The 22,188-nt window shown below is 42.1% G+C and overlaps 1 protein-coding gene across 1 annotated transcript; it reads left to right on the top strand.

Moving 5' to 3' along the window:
- The first annotated feature begins 225 nt into the window (after nt 1–225).
- Nucleotides 226–1,193, top strand: LOC103641150 (cytochrome b2, mitochondrial). The gene is made up of 2 exons (XM_035963387.1): nt 226–542; nt 621–1,193. The coding sequence occupies exons 1-2, from the start codon at nt 241–243 to the stop codon at nt 631–633; spliced, it is 315 nt and encodes a 104-aa protein (XP_035819280.1). The 5' UTR covers nt 226–240; the 3' UTR covers nt 634–1,193.
- Nucleotides 1,194–22,188: the final 20,995 nt, after the last annotated feature.

The raw sequence follows: 22,188 nt of genomic DNA, 5'->3' as shown, positions 1-22,188 counted from the left end.
AGATAAATCCTGAAAACCGGGGAGCATTCTGGGTGGCAAGGCAAAGAGACAAACCTATACTGATAAATACGAATTTCCTGGGGACGGGGACGTGGACGTGGACGGGGTGCAGAAGCGGATGAGGAAGCAGTGTAGGAGAGCCACCCTCGCTTCCCACCTCCAGTGTCTCATCCGTTCCGACGACAAACACCTCCCTTTCCATGCGCTCCCGTCTTCCTTCGAGAGCTGCCTTGTCTGCACATGCAGAAGCGCCAAGAGCGAGCGCCTCATGTCTTTATATTGCTCTCACACCCTCCGTTTCTCGCTCCCACCCACTGCCACTGTACTTGTGTTGTGTTGTGTTGTGTGCTGCAAGAAGAAGAGGAGGAGGAAGAGCAGGTGCTGAGAAGCCTACCGGCGCGCGTTACGACAAGCATATATGGGGGAGATCACCAAGCCTTCGCGAAGCAGAAGCTTCCGAAGATGGCCTACGACTACTACGCGTCCGGCGCCGAGGACGAGTGGACGCTGCAGGAGAACAGGGAGGCCTTCTCCAGGATCTTGTGAGCTCTCTCTCTCTCTCCACATCTCCTCCTTCATTCGCTTTGCTATACTGGCTTCTTATTCTTCACCTGGTGTAGGAGCAGCGGTTGATGAGATAAGATTGCCAAGAAACGAAGTCTGAGGCTGGCTTCTTATTCTTCACCTGGCTTCTTAAGTAGTAGCTTCTTATTCTTAAGCACTTGCAATAAGAAGCTACTACTTTAGAAGATTGCCAAAAAGAGAAGTCTGAGGCTGTCGAGTACCAAAAGCTTCTTCCCATAGGCTGAAGGAATAGAGACCGCCACAATGAGAGCTTGGCCAAGAGAAGATCCAACCGCCAAGGCTTCCTCTGGCACCTCCGCTTAAGAATGTTCAGTGCTTTTGAGATGTTTTCAAGACCTATCTTGTTACTGCTTAGGTACCTTATGCTGCTATAGCAGTGTTGCAATTGCCCCTGTACTTGACAGATTTGCATTAGATGCTCAGGCTATAGAGGGTAGGTTCCTAATTGTGACCATGTACTAAATTATATATCTGTTGCTAAGTTATAGTACAGACAAAATAAATTTAGCCTGGCCAACTTGTATAAAAATGTGTTATTGTAACTAAGAATATCTGAATTGCTCCTATGTTACTTTCTATATTCATTCTTGTAACTCCATTTACTTCCATGTGAATATTGTGTATAGTAGCCATGATATCATGATATGATAATGAATTGTTAAGGTTATTCATCAAATATGATTATGCACCGTGGCAACGCACGGGCACTCTACTAGTTACATCATAAGGAGACAACGATCTAGCAACCCAAAGTTGACTAGGAGACGATGACCTAGACCTCTCACGAACTCATCACATCATCCTCCATGCGCCTCATCCAGCGGTACCTGTTCTTGACCTGTGGGGGTGTGAGATAGCAAGGGTGAGCTCACATACATTCATCGCTCAACAAGTTGTGGGGAATAATGTGCAAGAACTCGCCAAAGGTGGGAGCTCATGTGAAGTGTAAGGCTTACCAAAGAGGATGGTTAAAGCTGAGCATTGCTTTTAAAGTTGGTCAAAATTTTATTAGCAGTTACTAAGTGTAAGTATATACCAACCCAAATAAGTAAGAGATCAAAATTGATAACAACACCCGTGATGCAATGCATATGACAAATTAAGTTTAGTTCCATAAATTAATTATGTGAGTGTCCGAGCCGCTCATGACCGTGAGCACGGCTGATATACCAGTTGTTGGAGACTTGTTCTCAAATGCTATGAATCAAGAACAAGGCAACATAAAATGTTAAATATCAAAAGCCCTTCGTCCTTCTAATCATTATTTCCCTTCGGATACAATGAATTTAGGACGAAGGTCATGAAAGATGTACCTTCATGATCATGGTGAAAAATGAAGAACATTCAAACAAAATACAGAAGGTAGCATAATTTCTTTAAACATTATCATTAATATATTTATATTTGTATTACTTGTGTAGATAAAGATAAATTACAAATGTACCTTCGGCTTGAAGGAAAGAAAGTACAGGCGTGGCGCAAAAGTGAATGCCGAGTCAGCGTGAACAGTAAGGGAATATTGTTCACCTATTTATAGGCACGGGTCACATCCCATACAAGATTACATTAATGCCCTTTACATTTATCAATAACTCTATAGTAATTCTTCGAGGTCTAGTTTGGCTTTTCATCTTTAAGTCGGTTTCCCCTTCCCGCCGTGATGCCGAAGCTCTTCTGCATATAGCTTCGTGATCATCTTATCCTTCGTCGTGATCACCATCCTAGTCAAGCTTCGTATTGACCATGCTTCTGTATACCCGCAACCTGATTCCTGATTCCGAAGATACCTGCTCGCATACTTAGAAAACATTGTCAAATCACGTTTTTGAGGACCTTCGGAAGCCGAAGGTCCCCAACAGTAGCCCCTCGCAATATTAATTTTGCTGTAATGATAAATTCATATTGCGATATGGACGAAGGCTTTGAGCCGAAGGTCCGAAAAAACACCTTCCCTTTGCTAGAATAGCAACAGTCTTTGACAAGCGGGACCCTCCAGTTTTCGACATAATGAGTGTATAAATAGGGGCTCGCCATAATTTATTTGGCACGCTCTCTTGCCATCTGTTTTTCCTGCTCAAATAGCTTTCTGCCCACAAATATTCGGTTGCCTCCCTAGTTTTAAGCTTCGGAAGAAAGAGGCAAGAATTCCGAAGAGATGTCTGAGGAGAAGAAGGTTGTTGCCGAAGTGAAGCTGAGCCTTTCTGAAGAGATGCATCTGGGTTTTCTTGAGTCAATAGCAAAGACAAATACAGAGAAGATTACAAGGGAGATTTTAGAAGGTTTATCTGAAGATACTGGTGATAGTGACAGTTATGATGCAGATAGTGGGGGTGAAGATTCCGAAGATCGACCATGGCGACCAAGCCATTCAGTCTTCGGAAAATCAACTATTGGGCAAAGTCACCTTGAAAACATGAGGGGGAGATATTTTCGAGATATGTCCATTGTGAGAGCAGATGTCGGAGAAAGAACTGTGCCGACTCCCGAAGATGATGAAGTCGTTATCTTCCGAAGCTTTTTAAAAGCTGGGCTACGATTCCCTATAAGCAGATTTGTGGTAGAAGTTCTGAAAATATATCAGGTTTACCTTCATCAACTTACCCCTGAAGCGATAATGAGAATGGGAATCTTCGTCTGGGCTGTGAAGAGTCAGAGCCTAGAGCCAAGTGCGAAAAGCTTTTGCAATATACATGAATTGTTATATGAAACGAAGCCCTGGGGCAAAGAGCAATATCATAACAACTTTGGTTGCTACAACTTCGGTGCTCGCTCTGGATCAAGCTGTCCCGTGCCTACCTTTCGTAAGAGATGGCCCAGAGAATGGATGAAAGAATGGTTCTATGTAAAAAATGATTTGAAGGTTCGAGAGGATATTAAGGATGTCATCATGTGCCCCATCTGGCAGCGCTTTGGACTCCGGAAACCGAAGGTAGAAATGGATGAAGTAGCCGAAGAATGCCAACGGGCCTTCGGCGTAGTCTGCTCTTTTATTGAGACGAGGGATTTAATACAAGAACACATTGCCTTCAGAGTGTGGCCTCTTGCAGATAATTGGGAAATGCCGAAAGAAACTGTTAAAGAAACTGACGAAGGTGGGCTAGTCAGGCTAAAGTATACATTCAAGTACGGAGACAAGTTCGTTGAACCAGATGATGATTGGTTAAAGAGCATTGAGACTGTAAGTGATGAATTGCTTGGGGTATATTCGAAGGCCGAAGACACTGCATTGTCAGCAGCCTTCGGAGGCCGAAAAAAGAAAAGACTGAACCGAGTTTTTGATGCAATTGGGTTCGTGTACCCCGACTACCATTATCCAGTGCGGGGGCAAAAAAGGAAAGGTACGGCTTCTGTGAAAGAAACTGCTTTAGCTGCTCCTAGCGAGCCAGCGCCAAAGAGAAAAAGGGTGAAAGTTCTCACACACCGGCCACGTTACATTGAACTAGCCACAGTGCCTGAGTTCGGCAGTGAAACGTCTTCGGCCCCCGAAATTAAGGAATCAACTCTGCTACCAGGAGCCGAAGAACTGGCCGAAGTGCCAACAACAAAAGAACTGGAGGAACCAAAGACTCTGTTGCCAGAAACCAAAGAGCTGGCCGAAGTGCCATCGATAGAAAAGATGGAAGAAGCGAAAGCATCAACTGAGGGAGCGAAAATATCAGAAATTTTAAGTCCTTCAGAAGAAATTGAAGCAGCAAAAATTAAAAAGGGCCCAACAGTGACCCCAAAAAGAAAAAAATGGTTAATGTGTTAGATGTTTTGGAAACAATTAAACTTCCAAGCACAACCCCAAAGAAGACTGCTGAAACTTCTGAGGCGCTTGCTGAAGTATCCGTTGCTAGAGCTCCGAAGCAACAGACTGGAGTTGAAACCGGGCCTTCAGAACCAACCAAGGTAATACCTTTGGAAGCAGAAGAAGCAAAAATTGCAAGGGCAACTGAAGAAATGAAAATGTCAGAGCCTACTTTGGTCGAAGAAATTGATACTGCTGTCCCCGAAGCATCTTCCGAAATACACGATTATATCGTGCGACATGCTTCGGGGAAAAAGTTATCGGAAGAAGTTTTTGAAGCTAATCACCATGCCAAAGAATTGAAATATCCGAAGGGGGCACTAGTGTTCAATGGGACGAACGAAGAAGATTTCCTATACTGCCTCCCAGACAATAAAGAATTATCCGTCTGTCGGGAGATGGCTAGAAGTATGGGGTTTCCGAAGCTCGAAGCTGGATTATGTGCTATGACTAAGGAGGATCTTGCGGATAGTCTTGCGTACAATAGCCTGAAGGTATGGGAATTGGTTATTTGCAAATTTTATAATTCGCAACTCATTCTTTTATTCTAATACCAACCTTTTTTACATATAGGGTTTAATTCTAAGCAACGCATTGAGAGCACAAAAGAATGCCGAAGACGAGAGCTATGAAATTGCATTCAACAACCTACGATCAGAAGTTATTAAACTGAGAAACGAAGCTCTGGAAATGGATAAAATTCTGCTTACATTGGTGGACAAGGTAAAAAAGGACGAAGCTGCCTCAAAGGCCCAGGCCGAAGCCCAAAGACGTGAAATTAAAGATCTTCAGAAACAGCTAGCTAGAGCTAAAGAAGAGCGTATACTTGAAGAAACAAAACGTGAGCTTAGTGATCAATTGGCCAATCATTTAGAGATAAGTGTTAAGGAGCTTCGTGCATCCCAGAGAAAATGCTATGTTAAATCCATAGAGTGTGTCAAGAAGATAAAATCCAGCTTCGCCAGCGTTGGCGCATTCTCTAGTGAAGAGAATTTCTCAAGAGGCAATCCTGAAGGTCCAATGGAATGGATCAGTCACGAAGCAGAGGCCTTCGAGGAAATCCTGAATAGCCGTGGTGACATCTGTGCTTTTTCGGGTGCTAGAGGGATTGCTGCTGTTTTGCAGAGGAAAGGCTGCGAGCATGTAAAATCCTTAGCGCAGTCCGAAGCTACCTTGTCCTCTGAAGACATTAAAGACCCCTCACCCGAAGCAAGCATGGTCGGCGGGAAATTCTTCACCGATATCTGGGATAACGGCGGCCGAGAATTGGCGCAAGAAATTATTCAAAGGAGTGAAAAGGCATCCACGATACTAGAAAAGTAGCGGAAGCTGCCGAGAAAAGTACAGAGCCCGAAGGGCAAATAGGTATTAATTAGTGGTTTTTATCATACTGTAATTTTTAATTCCAGACTCTGTTCACGGTTTGTAATAGTAATATAGCCGTATCTTTTCTTCCCTCAGAACCTGTTGAGGCATCTCCGGGCCCCCACCCGAAAGGGGATGATGAAATTAGAAAAATGGCTGAAGCCATTATGGACAAGGTTGTCAACCAACTATTGAATGAAGCTGCAGAAATAGTGCTTAAAGAGGATTGAATGCTATTGTAGAAACATTTGAAACGTAAAATGTGTAATATATTGTAACTTTGAATGTAATATATAATCTATTTATAGTTTAATTCTTTACGATGAATGAAACTTTGCATACATACCATTTTTTGAGCCTTCGGCGAAAAAACACCTTCCCTTCTTTTCATGCTTCGTGAAGAAAATCTTTTCTATATCACAAGAATTTGTTTACTTCTCTGATAAAAAACATCCAAGCTTCGTGAACTATTCTCCAAAGCTATAAAAAAGTTTTGTGTTGCCTCTCCAATGAGGCTACTCTTCGTCTTGATTCGTCTTGTGCCTTAGCACGATTTTCTCTTTTCCAAAATATGCTCCGAAGATCAACACTGTATCCCCTTCTTGTTCCAGATGCACTATGCTGTATGATGCTTATGTTATGCAAGAATGATGTGATGATGTTATGTTATGCAAAATGATATTTGTGCCGCAGATACATATCCCTGTAGTAAAGCACACACACTTTTTATATCAGCGCTGACTTTTCGCTGTAAGCCTCCCTTAGGAGCTTCTTCGCCTTTTACTTTCAGCGGAATCAACGTTTATTTTTCGCTGTAAGCCTCCCTTAGGAGCTTCTTCGCCTTTTACTTTCAGCATAATCAGCGTTTATTTTTCGCTGTAAGCCTCCCTTAGGAGCTTCTTCGCCTTTTACTTTCAGCGGAATCAGCGTTTATTTTTCGCTGTAGGTTTAGAAAACTTACACTGCGCTCCCTTAGGAACGACTTTTTACTGTTTCGAACAATTTGTACTGTGTCCGTTAGATCAATTTTTTGATAATACAAAGGTCCTTCAAACCAGCATAAATTCGTATGCTTCGGCAACTCAAGCCTATGGAAAAAACATATTTCTATTATGGTAAAAGACGAAAGTATTACAAGGAATTGAAATTCAATAAAAGACATTTAAACTCTTCATAATTGTTCCTTATTAACAAAAAGGTAATACTGAATAAAAGATGCAAAAGAACTGCTGTTGAGGTAGGATATTTGTCAATAAATGTGCTTCGACTCTGGCACAGTGCTATTGACTGTGCGAGCTTTAGACTCTTCTCTGAAATCCCTCTGAAGGTGATTGTGCTGACTCCCTTCTGGCTGCTGCCCTCGCTGGATCGGCGGTGGCGGTGGAGGCTGCTACCAAGATGCTTGGGGTTGGCTCGCCGAAGCAACAGAAGCTGCAGAGTGGTTGCCTACGTATTCTGGAATATAAGGCGAGTGATACGAAGCAGTATGCATGACCTGCTTCGGCTGACTTTGTTGCGCTGCTGCTTCTGCTATCTCCTTCTGTTTCTGGATGGTAACATGACACATCCTGGTGGTATGGCCCTTGTCTTCACCACAGAATAGGCAATAAATTTTTCTTGGCTGGTCTCCAAACCTTCCCCCGAAGCCCCTGGCGCCTCTGCCCCTTGGCGCTGGCGGGCGAAAAGAACTTTGCTGTTGGCCTGAAGCTTGTGAAGAGTATTGTGGCCTTTGCTGCTGACTCCCTCGATCATCAGTTTGAGTAGAGTTATGAATTGACCTAACGTGCCTCGGGTGAAATCTTCCTCCGAAGCCCCTGGTCATTTCAGAGAACCTGAATGCTTCCTCCCTTCTTTGGCGGAAGTCATTGTCAGCTCGAATGTATTCATCCATCTTCTGGAGCAGTTTCTCCAATGTTTGTGGTGGCTTCCTGGCAAAGTACTGCGCTGAAGGTCCCGGCCGAAGCCCTTTAATCATGGCCTCAATGACAATTTCATTGGGCACTGTTGGCGCTTGTGCCCTCAGACGCAGAAACCTTCGGACGTACGCCTGGAGGTATTCTTCGTGGTCCTGGGTACACTGAAATAAAGCTTGAGCAGTGACTGGCTTCGTCTGAAACCCTTGGAAGCTAGTTATCAGCATATCCTTCAACTTCTGCCAAGAAGTGATTGTCCCTGGCCGAAGGGAAGAGTACCAGGTCTGAAGAACACTCTTGACGGCCATGACAAAAGATTTTGCCATGACTGCAGTATTGCCACCATACGAAGATATGGTTGCCTCGTAGCTCATCAAAAATTGCTTCGGGTCTGTATGACCGTCATACATGGGTAGCTGGGGTGGCTTGTAAGACTGGGGCCATGGTGTAGCCTGCAATTCTGTTGAGAGGGGAGAAGCATCATCGAAAGCAAAGTTTCCATGATGAAAATCTTCATACCGGTCGTCCTCATTGTGGAAGCCTTCCTGATGGAGCTCTCTGCGTGGAGGCCTTCGGCTCTGATCATCTTGAACAAGATGGCGAACCTCTTCAGAAGCTTCGTCTATCTGTCTCTGAAGATCGGCTAGACGAGCCATTTTCTCCTTCTTGCGCTGCACCTGTTGCTGAAGGATCTCCAGGTTTTGGATTTCTTGATCCAAGTCATCCTCCGGAGGTGTTGGACTAATAGCTTTCCTCTTCTGGCTTCGGGCCTCTCTAAGAGAAAGGACGTCCTGATTGGGATCCAGCGGCTGTAAAGTACCAGCCCCTGTCGCTGAAGCTTTTTTCGGCGGCATGACGAAGGTGATGCTTGCCGAAAGTGTTCAAAACTCAGAAAATGGAAGTGAGTTCACCGGAGGTGGGCGCCAATGTTGGAGACTTGTTCTCAAATGCTATGAATCAAGAACAAGGCAACATAAAATGTTAAATATCAAAAGCCCTTCGTCCTTCTAATCATTATTTCCCTTCGGATACAATGAATTTAGGATGAAGGTCATGAAAGATGTACCTTCATGATCATGGTGAAAAATAAAGAACATTCAAAGAAAATACAGAAGGTAGCATAATTTCTGTAAACATTATCATTAATATATTTATATTTGTATTACTTGTGTAGATAAAGATAAATTACAAATGTACCTTTGGCTTGAAGGAAAGAAAGTACAGGCGTGGCGCAAAAGTGAATGCCAAGTCAGCGTGAACAGTAAGGGAATACTGTTCACCTATTTATAGGCACGGGTCACAGCCCATACAAGATTACATTAATGCCCTTTACATTTATCAATAACTCTATAGTAATTCTTCGAGGTCTAGTTTAGCTTTTCATCTTTAAGTCGGTTTCCCCTTCCCGCCGTGATGCCGAAGCTCTTCTGCATATAGCTTCGTGATCATCTTATCCTTCGTCGTGATCACCATCCTAGTCAAGCTTCGTCTTGACCATGCTTCTGTATACCCGCAACCTGATTCCTGATTCCGAAGATACCTACTCGCATACTTAGAAAACATTGTCAAATCACATTTTTGAGGACCTTCGGAAGCCGAAGGTCCCCAACACCAGTTTTACACTCTGCAAAGCTTGCACATCTTTACCCACAAGTCGTGTTACCCATCTGCCAAGGGGTCATGAATCCCATACACCTCTACCAAGGAAGCGAGGCAGGGTAACACTACGAGACCTTTACAAAGTTCCACTAGCTTCAGAAAACCCGTTACAGTTTCTAGGAAGCTCCAATGTAGGGATCCCTCGCCTGACTGCCATCGCAGCAAAATCAACCCAAGGACCTCCCAACATTGACCACACCCCTACTGCCCTTTCCCCTTTCGGGTATGGTATTCATCCACTAGCTTTCCTAATTAGTCAGCTAAGCGCGTCCCATACCACCCTTGTGGTAGCACCGTTTTCCCTGGTGGTTCTCCTTGTTCCAATTAACAATATGATCTTATCATGAACAATAATTTAACAACAACATAATTGGAACATGATCATAATGAAACATTAGTTACCCAAAACCAGGTAGAGCAATAGCAATTCTACCCAATAATTCATCTGTTTGCAAGGTGGGGAATAAACAATGCTAGGGAAACCTATTAGCTCCCATCAAATTAACCTAAGCATGTTACAGTGATTGATAGTGAATGTTATTAGGCAAAAAAGGAGTAATCAAGGGCACAACTTGCCTGAGACTCAAGATTCCCAAGTACCAGGATGATCTTCAGACACTACACCATGACACATTATTGCCCACGGACTGTCTGATGGTAGAACACCTGAATAATGTCTCACAGTCCGTCGGTAAAGAGTTTTAATGACAGATAATGTGTGTCGGCGAAAGTCCTATCGGCAATATGCTTTACCGGAAGACATAGATGTACCGACATACTATCTGTCGACAATGTTTATGTTTTTGCCGACAGACATATCTTTGCCGTCAGACAGACTTTTGCCGACATATTCTTGTGTTGACGGCTTGTGTGTCGCTAAAAGTCTATATGCCGACAGATTGTCTGATGTTATTCCCTATGTGCAGTTTAAAAAAACAGAATCCATGCATACAAATATATGCTAATGAAACAAATAATAAACCGATTATGATGCACATTGCAGGACAACTTGAATAATATGTAGCTCAAAATATATGAAATTTGATTAGTAAAAGAAAGAGATCAATCTTTGACTTTGAATTCCAACATATATTTGTTTAGAACATGATTCCTGTGATGAACATATAAAAATAATAGCATACACAAATTTCCTAAATTTTTGAGGTGATCTTTCAGTTCTATTACATGCAAAAGTATAAATATACATCTAGCAAACTAAAATCTCTCCATCAGCTGGGTGTTACGCCAACAGCTAGCATGCATGCGAGTAATCATTTTTTTCACACTTCAAGCAATCTGGTCCTTGCTTCTAGCTCCTCTTCCTACAACATAATTTGATAATATGTCAATTATTGTATCAGCAGGTCTATAAACTCCCAACAGAAAATACAAACTGAAATTGCAATAAAGGTCTATTAATACATATATTTATGTAATGAATGCACATGATTACAAAGAAGGGAAAAATATCCAATGCAAATGATGGAGAGGTGCACATATATAGTGCACATATACAATCTCAGTCATTGATCTCTGATCCAACAAATGATCTCGCTTGCATCGTCGTAGAAGATGTGATGGTTCAAGCCAGGCGCCTTCAAGCTGGTGGCCTTCAAGAACTCATTTCATAGTGTTTTTTCAGAGATTGTATAGAGTAGTTCCTGAAGCTATTTCAACATGGAAGTGATTGTACATATTGTATAGAGTAGTTCCTGAAGCTATTTCAACATGTGTGAGTGAATGATTTAGGTGTACAGATTTTAGATTCCTGGTGTCAACCGAGTTCCTGAAGCTATTATAGATTTCCGATTGCAGATTTTAGATTGTAGATTTCAGATTCTCGTCTACTACCTGATTGGTGAAGTGATGCATCAGTGAATGTCTTGTAACCAAAAAATGTATCAACCGAGTGGCTGAACAGAACTAAGCAGAACTGAAATGATCGAACAGAACTGAGCAAAAATGATGTACTGATGAACAGATCTGAGCAGAAATGATGTACTGATGAACAGATCTGAGCAGAAATGATGTACTGAACAGAACTGAACTAAACTGAACTGAGCTGAAGTGATGTACTGAAGAACTGGAGCAGGAGAAGGATTGCGAAAAACAGAAACATGACTTTGGGAGAAAAATAGCTGAGAGCAATGCCACCTAGGAGGTTTGGTATCAACTGAGTTCCTGAAGCTATTACAGATTTCAGATTCCTGTCTACTACCTGATTGCTGAAGTGCTGCATCAGTGAATGGCTTGTAACCAGAAAATGTATCAACCGAGTGGCTGAACAGAACTAAGCAGAACTGAACTGATCGAACAGAACTGAGCAGAAATGATGTACTGATGAACAGAACTGAGCAGAAATGATGTACTGAACAGAACAGAACTGAACAGAACTGAGCTGAAGTGATGTACTGAAGAACTGGAGCAGGAGAAGGATTGCGAAAAACAGAAACATGACTTTGGGAGAAAAATAGCTGAGCAATGCCACCTAGGAGGTTTGGTATCAACCGAGTTCCTGAAGCTATTACAGATTTCAGATTTCCGATTCTTGTCTACTACCTGATTGCTGAAGTGCTGCATCAGTGAATGGCTTGTAACCAGAAAATGTATCAACCGAGTGGCTGAACAGAACTGAGCAGAACTGAACTGATCGAACAGAACTGAGCAGAAATGATGTACTGATGAACAGAACTGAGCAGAAATGATGTACTAAACAGAACTGAACTGAACAGAACTGAGCTGAAGTGATGTGCTGAAGAACTGGAGCAGGAGAAGGATTGCGAAAAACAGAAACATGACTTTGGGAGAAAAATAGCTGAGAGCGATGCCACCTAGGAGGTTTCCTAAAGCACCAGCAGAAGAGCCAAACATCCAAGCAAACAATTATGATCCATTGCAGACACAATTACATATTAGAGACAAGAATTGTCTACAAAATCAGAGTTATGCAATAGTACCATTCACTCTGTTTTTAATCCATCTCTACACTTATACACAACTATATATGAAGAAAATATTTACCTGCTGCTGTTGTAGAACCTGTAAGAAAATAACGGTATGTTATATAAACTCCCAAAATCACTAGTGAATGCAGAACTGAGACAAAAAAAACTTGTAATTGTGTAAATGTAACTAAGTTACCTCCTACAGTCCTACTCCTAAACATGTGGTATAGAGAGATTGACCAATAAACAGTGGTGTGTCATATTATAGCAACACACCCAAATTCCTAAAACAATCAAACTTAACTCTAAATAAATTAGTTGCAATCATTAAGATTAGAAGATATGTCATATGCTTACAGGTTACAGTGATGTGATAAACAATGAAACAATCTAGTCCCACCCTCCCAAACTGTCTATTTCATGGGTCGTCTCCCACATCCCTAGCAACCAGCACCTCACTGTCTAGGCAACACATTCACAGATCATTCAACTATGAGATAAGTAAACAATGATTATTTTCTTACCAATATATAAGCCTTTGCAATGTAGGACTGAGAGTCTGTGCATTGTTGATATTGTACTTTTTCACGAGTAAATTTGTTCTTCAAACAACTATCTTGTGTATCAAGTAAGCATGTAAAATAATATAGACTCAAAATAAGTAACTATACTAATAAAAACAAACATATGAATGATCTATTTATGCTACTTCATGTGCTAGAGATAAAGAAAACTGTAACTAGGCATAACCACGGCCATATACAAAGGATATCAATTTGGTAGGACATTCTCTACCTCTAACCTGATTAAATTGAACTTGTTATCAACAATTAATCATAGAATTAAATAGACTAATGATAGGAGCATTCCAATTTCTTACCCAAACCACTTACTAATAGAGGAGGATCTCTTGTAGCTGGCTGTAGTTGGGGGGCTGGGCAATGGGCAGGCGCAAGGCTGCTTCACTAAAAATCTCAAATCGATCTTGTGCCATGTATATATGCCCCATCCCTAGTTGTGCACGTGGTACTAGTAGTGGCCAATAGCAACACCGTTTTGTCTTGCCAACAATGACTAGAGAATTAAGATGTAATGCGGACCACAAGACTAATCTTCATCACTACCTCGTTTGTTTAGCAGCAATATTTCGCTTCGGTTACTCTGCTTGAATTCCACAGGAAACCAGGGGTGCCGGCAGGAGGCAGGCGGCGCCTGATGCAGGAGCTAGCAACCTGAATCTATGCAGGACTCGTGGGGAGCCAGATCGCCCATGGAGGATACAGGGGATGCGCAGAGGCCGGTGGGGAGGAGCCTTCCTGTCGAGGTATGGGGACGCGGGCGGACGATTTTGTGAGGGCGCCGGCGGGCGGCGCAACACGAGCATGTGCTGGAAGTTTTACTTCTATAGACAGATTTTTATTGGCTAATGGGCCACACATAGAAATGAGAAGGGGTTAGAATTATTTTTGACCATGCCTCAGCCCATGGTCAAGGACAAAGGTGGAGTAATTTTTGCTATGTGGAGCCTATATTTTAATTTGAGGGACCAATTTGATGCATTGTTGGAGTTGCCCTAATACGAACAATAATATATATTTTCTTTAAAATACATTATATGTTTGTGACATAAGGGTATTGTCATGTATTATCGTCATAATTATTATGTTGAGAAGATTATAAAAATTTATTCTTATGACGACTCCTATATTATCATAGAAAATTGTCACAAAAATATTGCTAGAGTATGTTATGACGGTTTTAATGACAGAGGTTAAATTTTCGTCACTATACCAAGTCATATTCTGAAAATCTTCATAAACAAGGTGATCTAATGATAAATTATTGTATTGTCATCAACTATTCGTCATAGAAGGCCATAAGTGTTGTAGTGCGTGGTGGGAATTGGGAAAAAGGAAGCTGGGCTGGGCCGCTGAGCAAGTGAAGTGGGCCACTAGGCCGAAATTTCAATGTAGCTTGATCGTTCCTAAAATATAATAGACGAACATGACGATTGATTAATTGACGAATACACATCCATTTTTATTTCACCATGCTCTGTTGGCACGTGCCATTGAAGTTGTCAATTCAAGCTAGCTAGCACGTACGCCATCATAGTTTCAAGCTACATGATGATGCCTGGAGATGATTAACGGCGTGCATATATGTCATCGGATGCCTGGATTATTGAAGAGATCAAGGTCGAGGATGACCGAGTTTGTACGGGCTCCAGGCGGCGCGTGGGTATGTAGAGCATCGATATTGTCATCGCATGCACATATATATATATATATGCTAGCTGCAATGGTAAGCTAGCGACAAATTAAACAAGTTCATGCAAATCTCTCCGGGTGTAATTATAATTCAGGATGGTCTATCACTTTTGATATAGCATTTTCATCTGATCGGATTGCACATTTTTTCAATCCAGCGACAAATTAAACGAGTTCACATTTTTTCAATCCACAGCCAGCCAGCTCACGTCGTTACATTGCATGTGAGTTGTAGCCCTTCAATAAGTAACGTGTACAGTTTTATAATGAATAATACTGAGAATAGAGTGAATAATCCTTACTAGTTATTAGATATGTGTCTTCTCTTTTTGCAAAGGGTCACGAGTTCGATTCCTACTCACGATCGTTAATCATTTTTTCGCTATAGGATCATGACATTCATTTACGACAAACGATCTGATGCTACTGTTTCCCGACAGACTTTGTGCCACGCATAATCAGATTTACCGACAGATGGACTGCCACAATAGCTCAACATTATTGCCGACAGATTTGTTGACTCCGATACAATAACTACCGACAGATAGTGTGATGGTAATATTTTGTGACAGACCGTCTGTCACAAAACGTCTATTTTTACTGTCAGTTGTTTGACGCTAAAATTGTGACATGGTGTAGTGAGATGACTCGTAATCCCGCTGCTAACCGTAGAAAAACATGGTATATGCAAAATTAACATCACACCAAACATAAGAACAAACTGCATAATAATGTTCTACGCCTCGCTACGAGATCGTGGGCTCGAGAATCACTAATTTCGGAGCTACGGTTAAAAAGGTACAGTTCTTCGAAGATTTATGAGATTAATTATGAAATCTAGGTTCTAAGTTAATTATGTGAGAAAGATATTCTAAATAAACATCTAATTCATCCCTGATCCAAGTTTTATCTTACTTAGAGATCATATTGTAGTCAAATTATAACTATAAATAGATTAACTTTGATTAGCAAGGTTAATCTACTAAACATGGGTTAATCAATTATCGATTTTTGAAAACATGCTACCTAATAAAACCAATTATACAAAAACGTAGGCAACATTATTACAAAGGTAGCACAACTTAAATGGATAAAATTAGAGGTATAACGGAGGAGATATGATTTATCTAAGCTTTCTAGAATTATTTTTATGCTTAAAAATCATTTTCCAACCTTTATCTTATAATTAATAGAAATTTTGGGCTGAGCGTTGAGTTTCTGGGGATTACAGGGTGTGATTCATAAAATGCAGGACCTAGATTTAATGATACTATAGTTGTACAGGACGGTGGGTCAATTTGCAGATACCCCAGGGTCTCTTTAATAAAAGTGGTTGGCTGACTCACCCGCAAGCACTCCAGAGCCGCATATGGGATGATCGACAGCCAGGAATACTCGACGAACCGATATACGCCCTTGGCCGCATGATTCTGGATCAACGGTCGGATTTTTATGAAGCCCAGTCCGTTATCATCCCTCGGATCCAATCTCAATGGTCCGCGTTCAGTCCAAGTGAAGGGGTACCTTATTCTAATCTCAGGCGTTTATCTCAATTTGGACGGCCCATGCTCATCTTCAACCTCACGCTGCTATACCCCTTTCTACAGGGTTTAAAATAGCGGGCTATAGCGGCGCTATAGCTCAGCTATAGCCTTTTGGAGGACCAAAAGTTACGCTATTTTACTTTCAGACGCTATTTCAGCTACAACCGCTATAGCCCGATTTATCTCTGCCAAATGTCGTAGCTTTAGCACTAAATAGCCACGCTATTTCTATTTTCCATGGTATTGTGTTGCTATCATGTTAGTGAGAGTAAATTCACTACTCTAGTATTTAGAACTAAGTCAACCTATTAATTATCATGTTATGCAGCTACCTAGCTAGTGGCTAACTATGTTTTTGAAGTGCCAAACACTTGAATTCCATGAATCATGTATTGTGTACTATCTCTAGTCTCCTAGAGCCTTGAAACCATATCGGTCTTAGTCAAATATCTTGACTTCAATATAGTTTTTGCATAAATCATAAATATTTTTATGTTTTTTTATAAATCTGCTATTTGCTATAGCTACGCTATAGCCGCGCAATAGCTTTGTAGCCTCAAAAAAATGGTGCCGCTATTTTGCATAGCCCACTATTTTAAACCTTGCCTTTCTATACGTATGCGAGACCCTGGTAACAGTAGGTACAGTAACCCGGCACCGCCGGCATGGAAGAGGAGTCTCACCGTTGATGGTGGTGAGGCTGGCTGACGATGGAGTGCGGAACCGCGGCGAGGCGCAGACCCAGTGCTCGACTCCTTCTCCGTGCGGTCGCCGAGACCATCGTTCGGCTAGACGCTGATGACCACGCAGCGAGCTCCGGCAATCTGCAGTGGCCGCTGTGACGGAACCTCCCAAGTCATTAGGCCCACCTACAGTTGTCCTTGTCCAACGGACCTCAGACAACCCTGTAGGTGCCCCTTAATCACTTGACAAGTTCGGTATCTGCTTTTCTTACCTTCCCAAGAGCGTTTTACCCGTCTTGCAGACATTACAAATCATCGGAGATACGGAAAAGCGGAAGCATTTACAATAACTTATCTTTATTTAAAACATAAGAGTGAGTTTTAAGATTTACAGACCAGAATATAATATACGAGTGCAGAGTATTATTATTACAAACCATGGGAGGCAAAAATCTCTCCCGATAAGTTTTAAACAAAAGTTCTATGGAGGATCCATTCCTCCCGCAGCTTTACTCCTGGTTTTCTTCTTTTGATACCACCTTAGAACAGAAGCAACAAAAGTTGGTTGCTTCCTCACCTAAAAACAACGAGGAATAAAACCCTGAGTATGGAATTACTCAGCAAGTCTTACCCGACTAAAGAAAAGACTCTCAAGGGTATGCTGGATTTGGGAATCAAGTAGAGGCTTTAGCAAAAATCAACTTCGATACTTTTGCAGAAATAGCTTACTAAAGTGAGTCCTTACTTTCAATATTTTAACGCCAGATTAAATATTAATAGACTATGTTTGCATATGGTCTACTTTCACCATCTCATCAATACAACATCATTTTTATTCATGAGGTTCACATCCTGACTTAGGTTACAGGTTAGTGATCAAGTCTCCACTCTCCGGGGATATAACGGCGATCCGAATCGAATTACTCAGCTGAGGATCTCTAACCACACGACATATGTAGCACTTAACCCTTGCATATGTCAACTCACCACCGGGGTTCTTAAGACCAGATCAGGTTCACGCCAACCGAGAGCACAGATACACCACCGTCCAGCCTCTTGCCACGGAGAGTACACGTTACTCTCGCCATCTCTCCACGCCCATTGCGTGTTATCTTATTCTGGTATTAGTCTGCCCGAGGCAAAGCTTACCCTGTCCCATTTCCAGGGCATGTGGCCAGTTAAGATAGTCCTTGATCTAGCAGGCCTACATACGCATCCAATCCTTAATTGACCCGGGCGGAGCATCACCTGTTCCTAGCCCAAGTCGCAAGTTAAATACTTCCATCCTTAGGATTGTTCTGTGTTCCTTAGGATGAAGAGAGCATTATAGGGAGCTTTGCAGTAAGATCCCAGCATGCTTCAGATGAAAATATTCTTGCAGGTAGAAGCCATCCTTTCTCGAGCTAGGCTAAGGACAACCTCTATCCACAAGATCTAAGCAGGGCTAAGCATTTTTGTAAATCATGTTTTGATACTTCAACAGAAGTATCCTATAAAGGTGTGGATATCAAGGAAGGCAATGCATCAAAAAGGTTCCAAGCAACTCCTATAAACCTAATGCACATTTCACTAGACTTAAAGTATGCAGAAATTATTTAAAAACATAAGGAAGGGGTTGCATGCACTGGGGCTTGCCTTGGTTTACAGGTGAATCAGGCTCGGATCCGTAGATGTCAAAGTAAAAACAATTTCCTGTCTAATGTTCCGCAGGTGGTGGTGGCGAAGTCTTCTCTTCTTCTACTTCAACTTCTTCCTCGTTATCTAAATATAACCATATATATATAAGAATGAATGCTCATGAAATGCTTATGAGTGTGCAAAGATAGTAAAGGTTTATTTCTAAAGTCTTGAATACAGCTTTCCTTCACAGTTTTCCGGGAAACTAGGGTTTCCGGAGTCAGTAAAGGAATTCAAAGGGCAGGGGGTAGGGTTTTGGGTTCTAAGCATCAAACAAGGTTCAAATCAAACCAAATTCTACCCAAGGCTTCTAAATAATTTTTAGAGTTCAAATAAAAAGTTTGGGCATTTTTGGAATTATTATCTATTTTCTAAAAATCCAGAACCAAGGTTTTAAGCTATTTTAAATGATCCAAAATTCCCATTTGATCTAAAAATCATAAACCTATTTTTATTAAATACTATGGAAAATTAGGAATCTAAGAAAATTGGTTTGACAATTTTTAGGATTTTTCTACAATTTCTTACAGATTTCCAAAGCTTGCTAGAAAAAGAAAAAGAAAAATAATGAACAGTCTCGGGCCGAAACCAGCCCGAGCCGGCCCAGCTAGGGCAGAAACGCGCCCATGCGCGCGCCCGCGCTGGCAGACTTGCACAGAGGCCCCCGCTGTTTTCAATAACCTGAAGCGGGTCACAGTACTATTCCACGGAGTCACTGACGCTTTTCAAATAAACCCCCTTCTTCTAACTCTTCTCACTTTGAAGCCCTCGACGGTACACCGCGCAAAGAACCGAGCTCCGGTGAGCTAACTGGCCGGAGGGAGCCAAGACCGGTGCCCCCAAGCGACTAACCCTGAATTGAATCCCTCCCAAGCATTTCCCCCCAATATAATTTCAAGAATGGCGATCTAATTTGTCCAGGCCACGGTAACCGTGGATGTCAAGAACAGACGATCACGTTCCCGATGATCAGTAGGCTTCTAGTCCAATTGAGTGGGTAGGTGAGTGTCCAGGGCATGCATGGGTACTGAGACAAGAACATAAATGGCAAGATCGAACCTGGATTAAGCGGACCGTGGCGAGGTTGCTTTTATGGTGGCGGAAAACCGAATTGGGGGAAACGAGAAATTTGTGAGCTCTAAGGGATGATTCGAGGTGCGAGTTGCTTCGCTGGTTGCGTAATTACCTAACGGAGCGAACGGTGGCGGCAATTTATAGCCTCTAACGGCGGTGGCGTCCAATTTCACCAGGGTGTGCTGGCGGCCGGAGAAGAGAAAAGGTACTGGCGCAACGAATTCGTGTCCTACGCCGTGGCAGTCACTCCGGCGATCAACGGGGAGCGAGAGCAGGTCACGGCGATGCAGTGGAAGTGCCTATACACGTGGCGCAAGGACGGAAGGCGGCGGTCACCGGCGTGCTTATCGGATTCCACCGCGGTGAGCTTGGTACGACGGCCGGAATATTTTACTGGCCGGACTTATCCACGGTGGTGATCTTTACACGACTTCAAGTGTTATCCAGTCGATCTGGTCGCGAATCACGGCTGCGAGGGCACGAATCTACACGCGACGATCGTCGGCGGTGAACTGAACTGAGCTGGCAGCTTAATCCATTTTAGTTTACTGTACCATCGCGAATTGCATTCAGTCGGTCTGACAGAGTAGATTCAAGGCAAATTTTCTCTAAATTTTTTATGGCAACTCACCTAAAACTCTGCAGCAAAGTTGTAGACCAATGATTCAGCTATAATCTTGCCATAACAATTATAGCCCAATTCTCACTCGATCATGCTTGATTTCCTGTCCAAAGATGACTTGGTACCACTGATAGCCTGAACTTCAGACATCAAATAGCCTGATAGCTCGACTTTCAGTGTGATTTTCTTCCATTTCTTCATAACAACTATGCTTACACTCTTAAGCAAAGTTGTTCTCCTTTCATAGAGCTACAAAATTGTGGTGGTGACCTAGGGCAAAAACCTCATAATTTGAAAGTTACAAAGCTCCAAAGTTGAGCCCATATCACTGAATTTCAGACTTAGGTGAATAGGGTTTAAGTGGTGCTTTTTTGCAAATAGACCCAAAACTTAGGGTTTAACTTGCAAATCCACATATTTGTGATCCATATGACTTAGGACACTTTATTATCATGGTTTTTGCACTTTAGTCCAAAAGTGGACTAATTTTGCACTTAACCCCCTAGGGTTTGGATTTAGGGTTTTCCAGGGTCCTTTTTAGGGTTTTTGGTATTTCAAGGGTGTGAATGTAATGTAAGTCCCTTCTTAGTAACATTTTATGACTATTTTTCTTAAGCTTTGGGGTTTCCTCCATTTGAGTGTTGTTTTACCCCTCATAACCATATTTAAGGTTAAGTACCCTACACTAGGGTTTTATTTGCAAAATACCATAACAATACAACTTGTTTGAAAATTTTGCCTAGTGAATGCATTCTAGGTGTATCACACATATGAAATGCTAATGCAAATGATGTTATGCTCAAGTTTTAGTAATAGTAATACCAGGGGTGTTACATCCTTCCCCCCATAAAAGAATCTCGTCCCGAGATTAAAAGTCCTAGGGTAGGTAATGGAAAAGGAAACACGTCATACTTTTATTTCCTTATTTCTGGTACAAAGCAGGGGTAGTTTGGGGATTTACTCTTTTATTACAGCAACTATACACACTTTACAAATTACATGAAGCTAAAAAGCCTGGGAAATTCTTGTCTAAAAAGTCTTGAGTTTCCCATGTAGCCTCATCTTCGGAATGTTGGTTCCACTATATCTTGTAAAACTTGAGAGTTTTCCTTCGGGTAATCCTGTCCTTTTGATCCAAGACTCGAATAGGGTGCTCTGAATATGTCAAGTCTGGCGCTAGGACAACATCTGTTACTTCAATGGTTCGGTCTGGAACCCGAAGACACTTCTTCAACTGAGACAAATGGAACATATTATGTACAGCAGACAAGGTTTTGGGTAGTTGAAGTCGGTATGCCACTGGTCCACATTGTTCAAGTATAGGGAATGGACCAATGTACCGGGGTGCAAGCTTCCCTTTAACCCCGAAACGTGTTACTCCCTTCATTGGTGAAACTTTCAGGTAGACATAATCTCCAACTAGAAAGTGTAAGGGCATCCGTCGTTTGTCTGCGTAACTTTTTTGACGAGCTTGAGCTTTCTTCAAATTATGAATTATTCACTGAACTTTTTCTTCGGTTTCCTTTACCATATCTGGCCTGAAGAAACTTCTTTCCCCTGGTTCAGACCAATTTAACGGAGTACGACATCGTCGTCCATATAAAGCTTCGAAGGGTGCAATCTTAATGCTTTCTTGATAGCTATTATTATATGAGAACTCCGCTAATGGTAAACAATCATCCCATTTCTGTGGGAATTCCAAAGCACAGGCCCGTAACATATCTTCAAGTATTTGATTTACCCTCTCAGTTTGCCCACTGGTTTGCGGATGATAGGCCGAACTATGGAGCAACTTAGGACCCAAGGATTTGTGAAGTGCTTCCCAAAACTTGGCTACAAATTGAGGTCCATGATCCGACACTATAGTCTTCGGAATACCGTGCAAACTGAGAATACAGGCAATGTATAATTCTGCATGCGTGGCCACTGTATACTTTACCCTGACCGGAAGGGAGTGGGCGATCTTTGTAAGTCGATCAACGATAACCCAGATGGAATCATACCCTTTAGCGGTCCTAGGCAACCCCACAATAAAGTCCATACTAATATCCTCCCATTTCC

Source organism: Zea mays, chromosome 10, assembly GCF_902167145.1.
Source record: "Zea mays cultivar B73 chromosome 10, Zm-B73-REFERENCE-NAM-5.0, whole genome shotgun sequence".
NCBI classification, from domain to species: Eukaryota; Viridiplantae; Streptophyta; class Magnoliopsida; order Poales; family Poaceae; genus Zea; species Zea mays.
The sequence above is the reverse complement of the archived record's forward strand: the minus strand, read 5'-3'. Positions and strand labels throughout refer to the sequence as shown.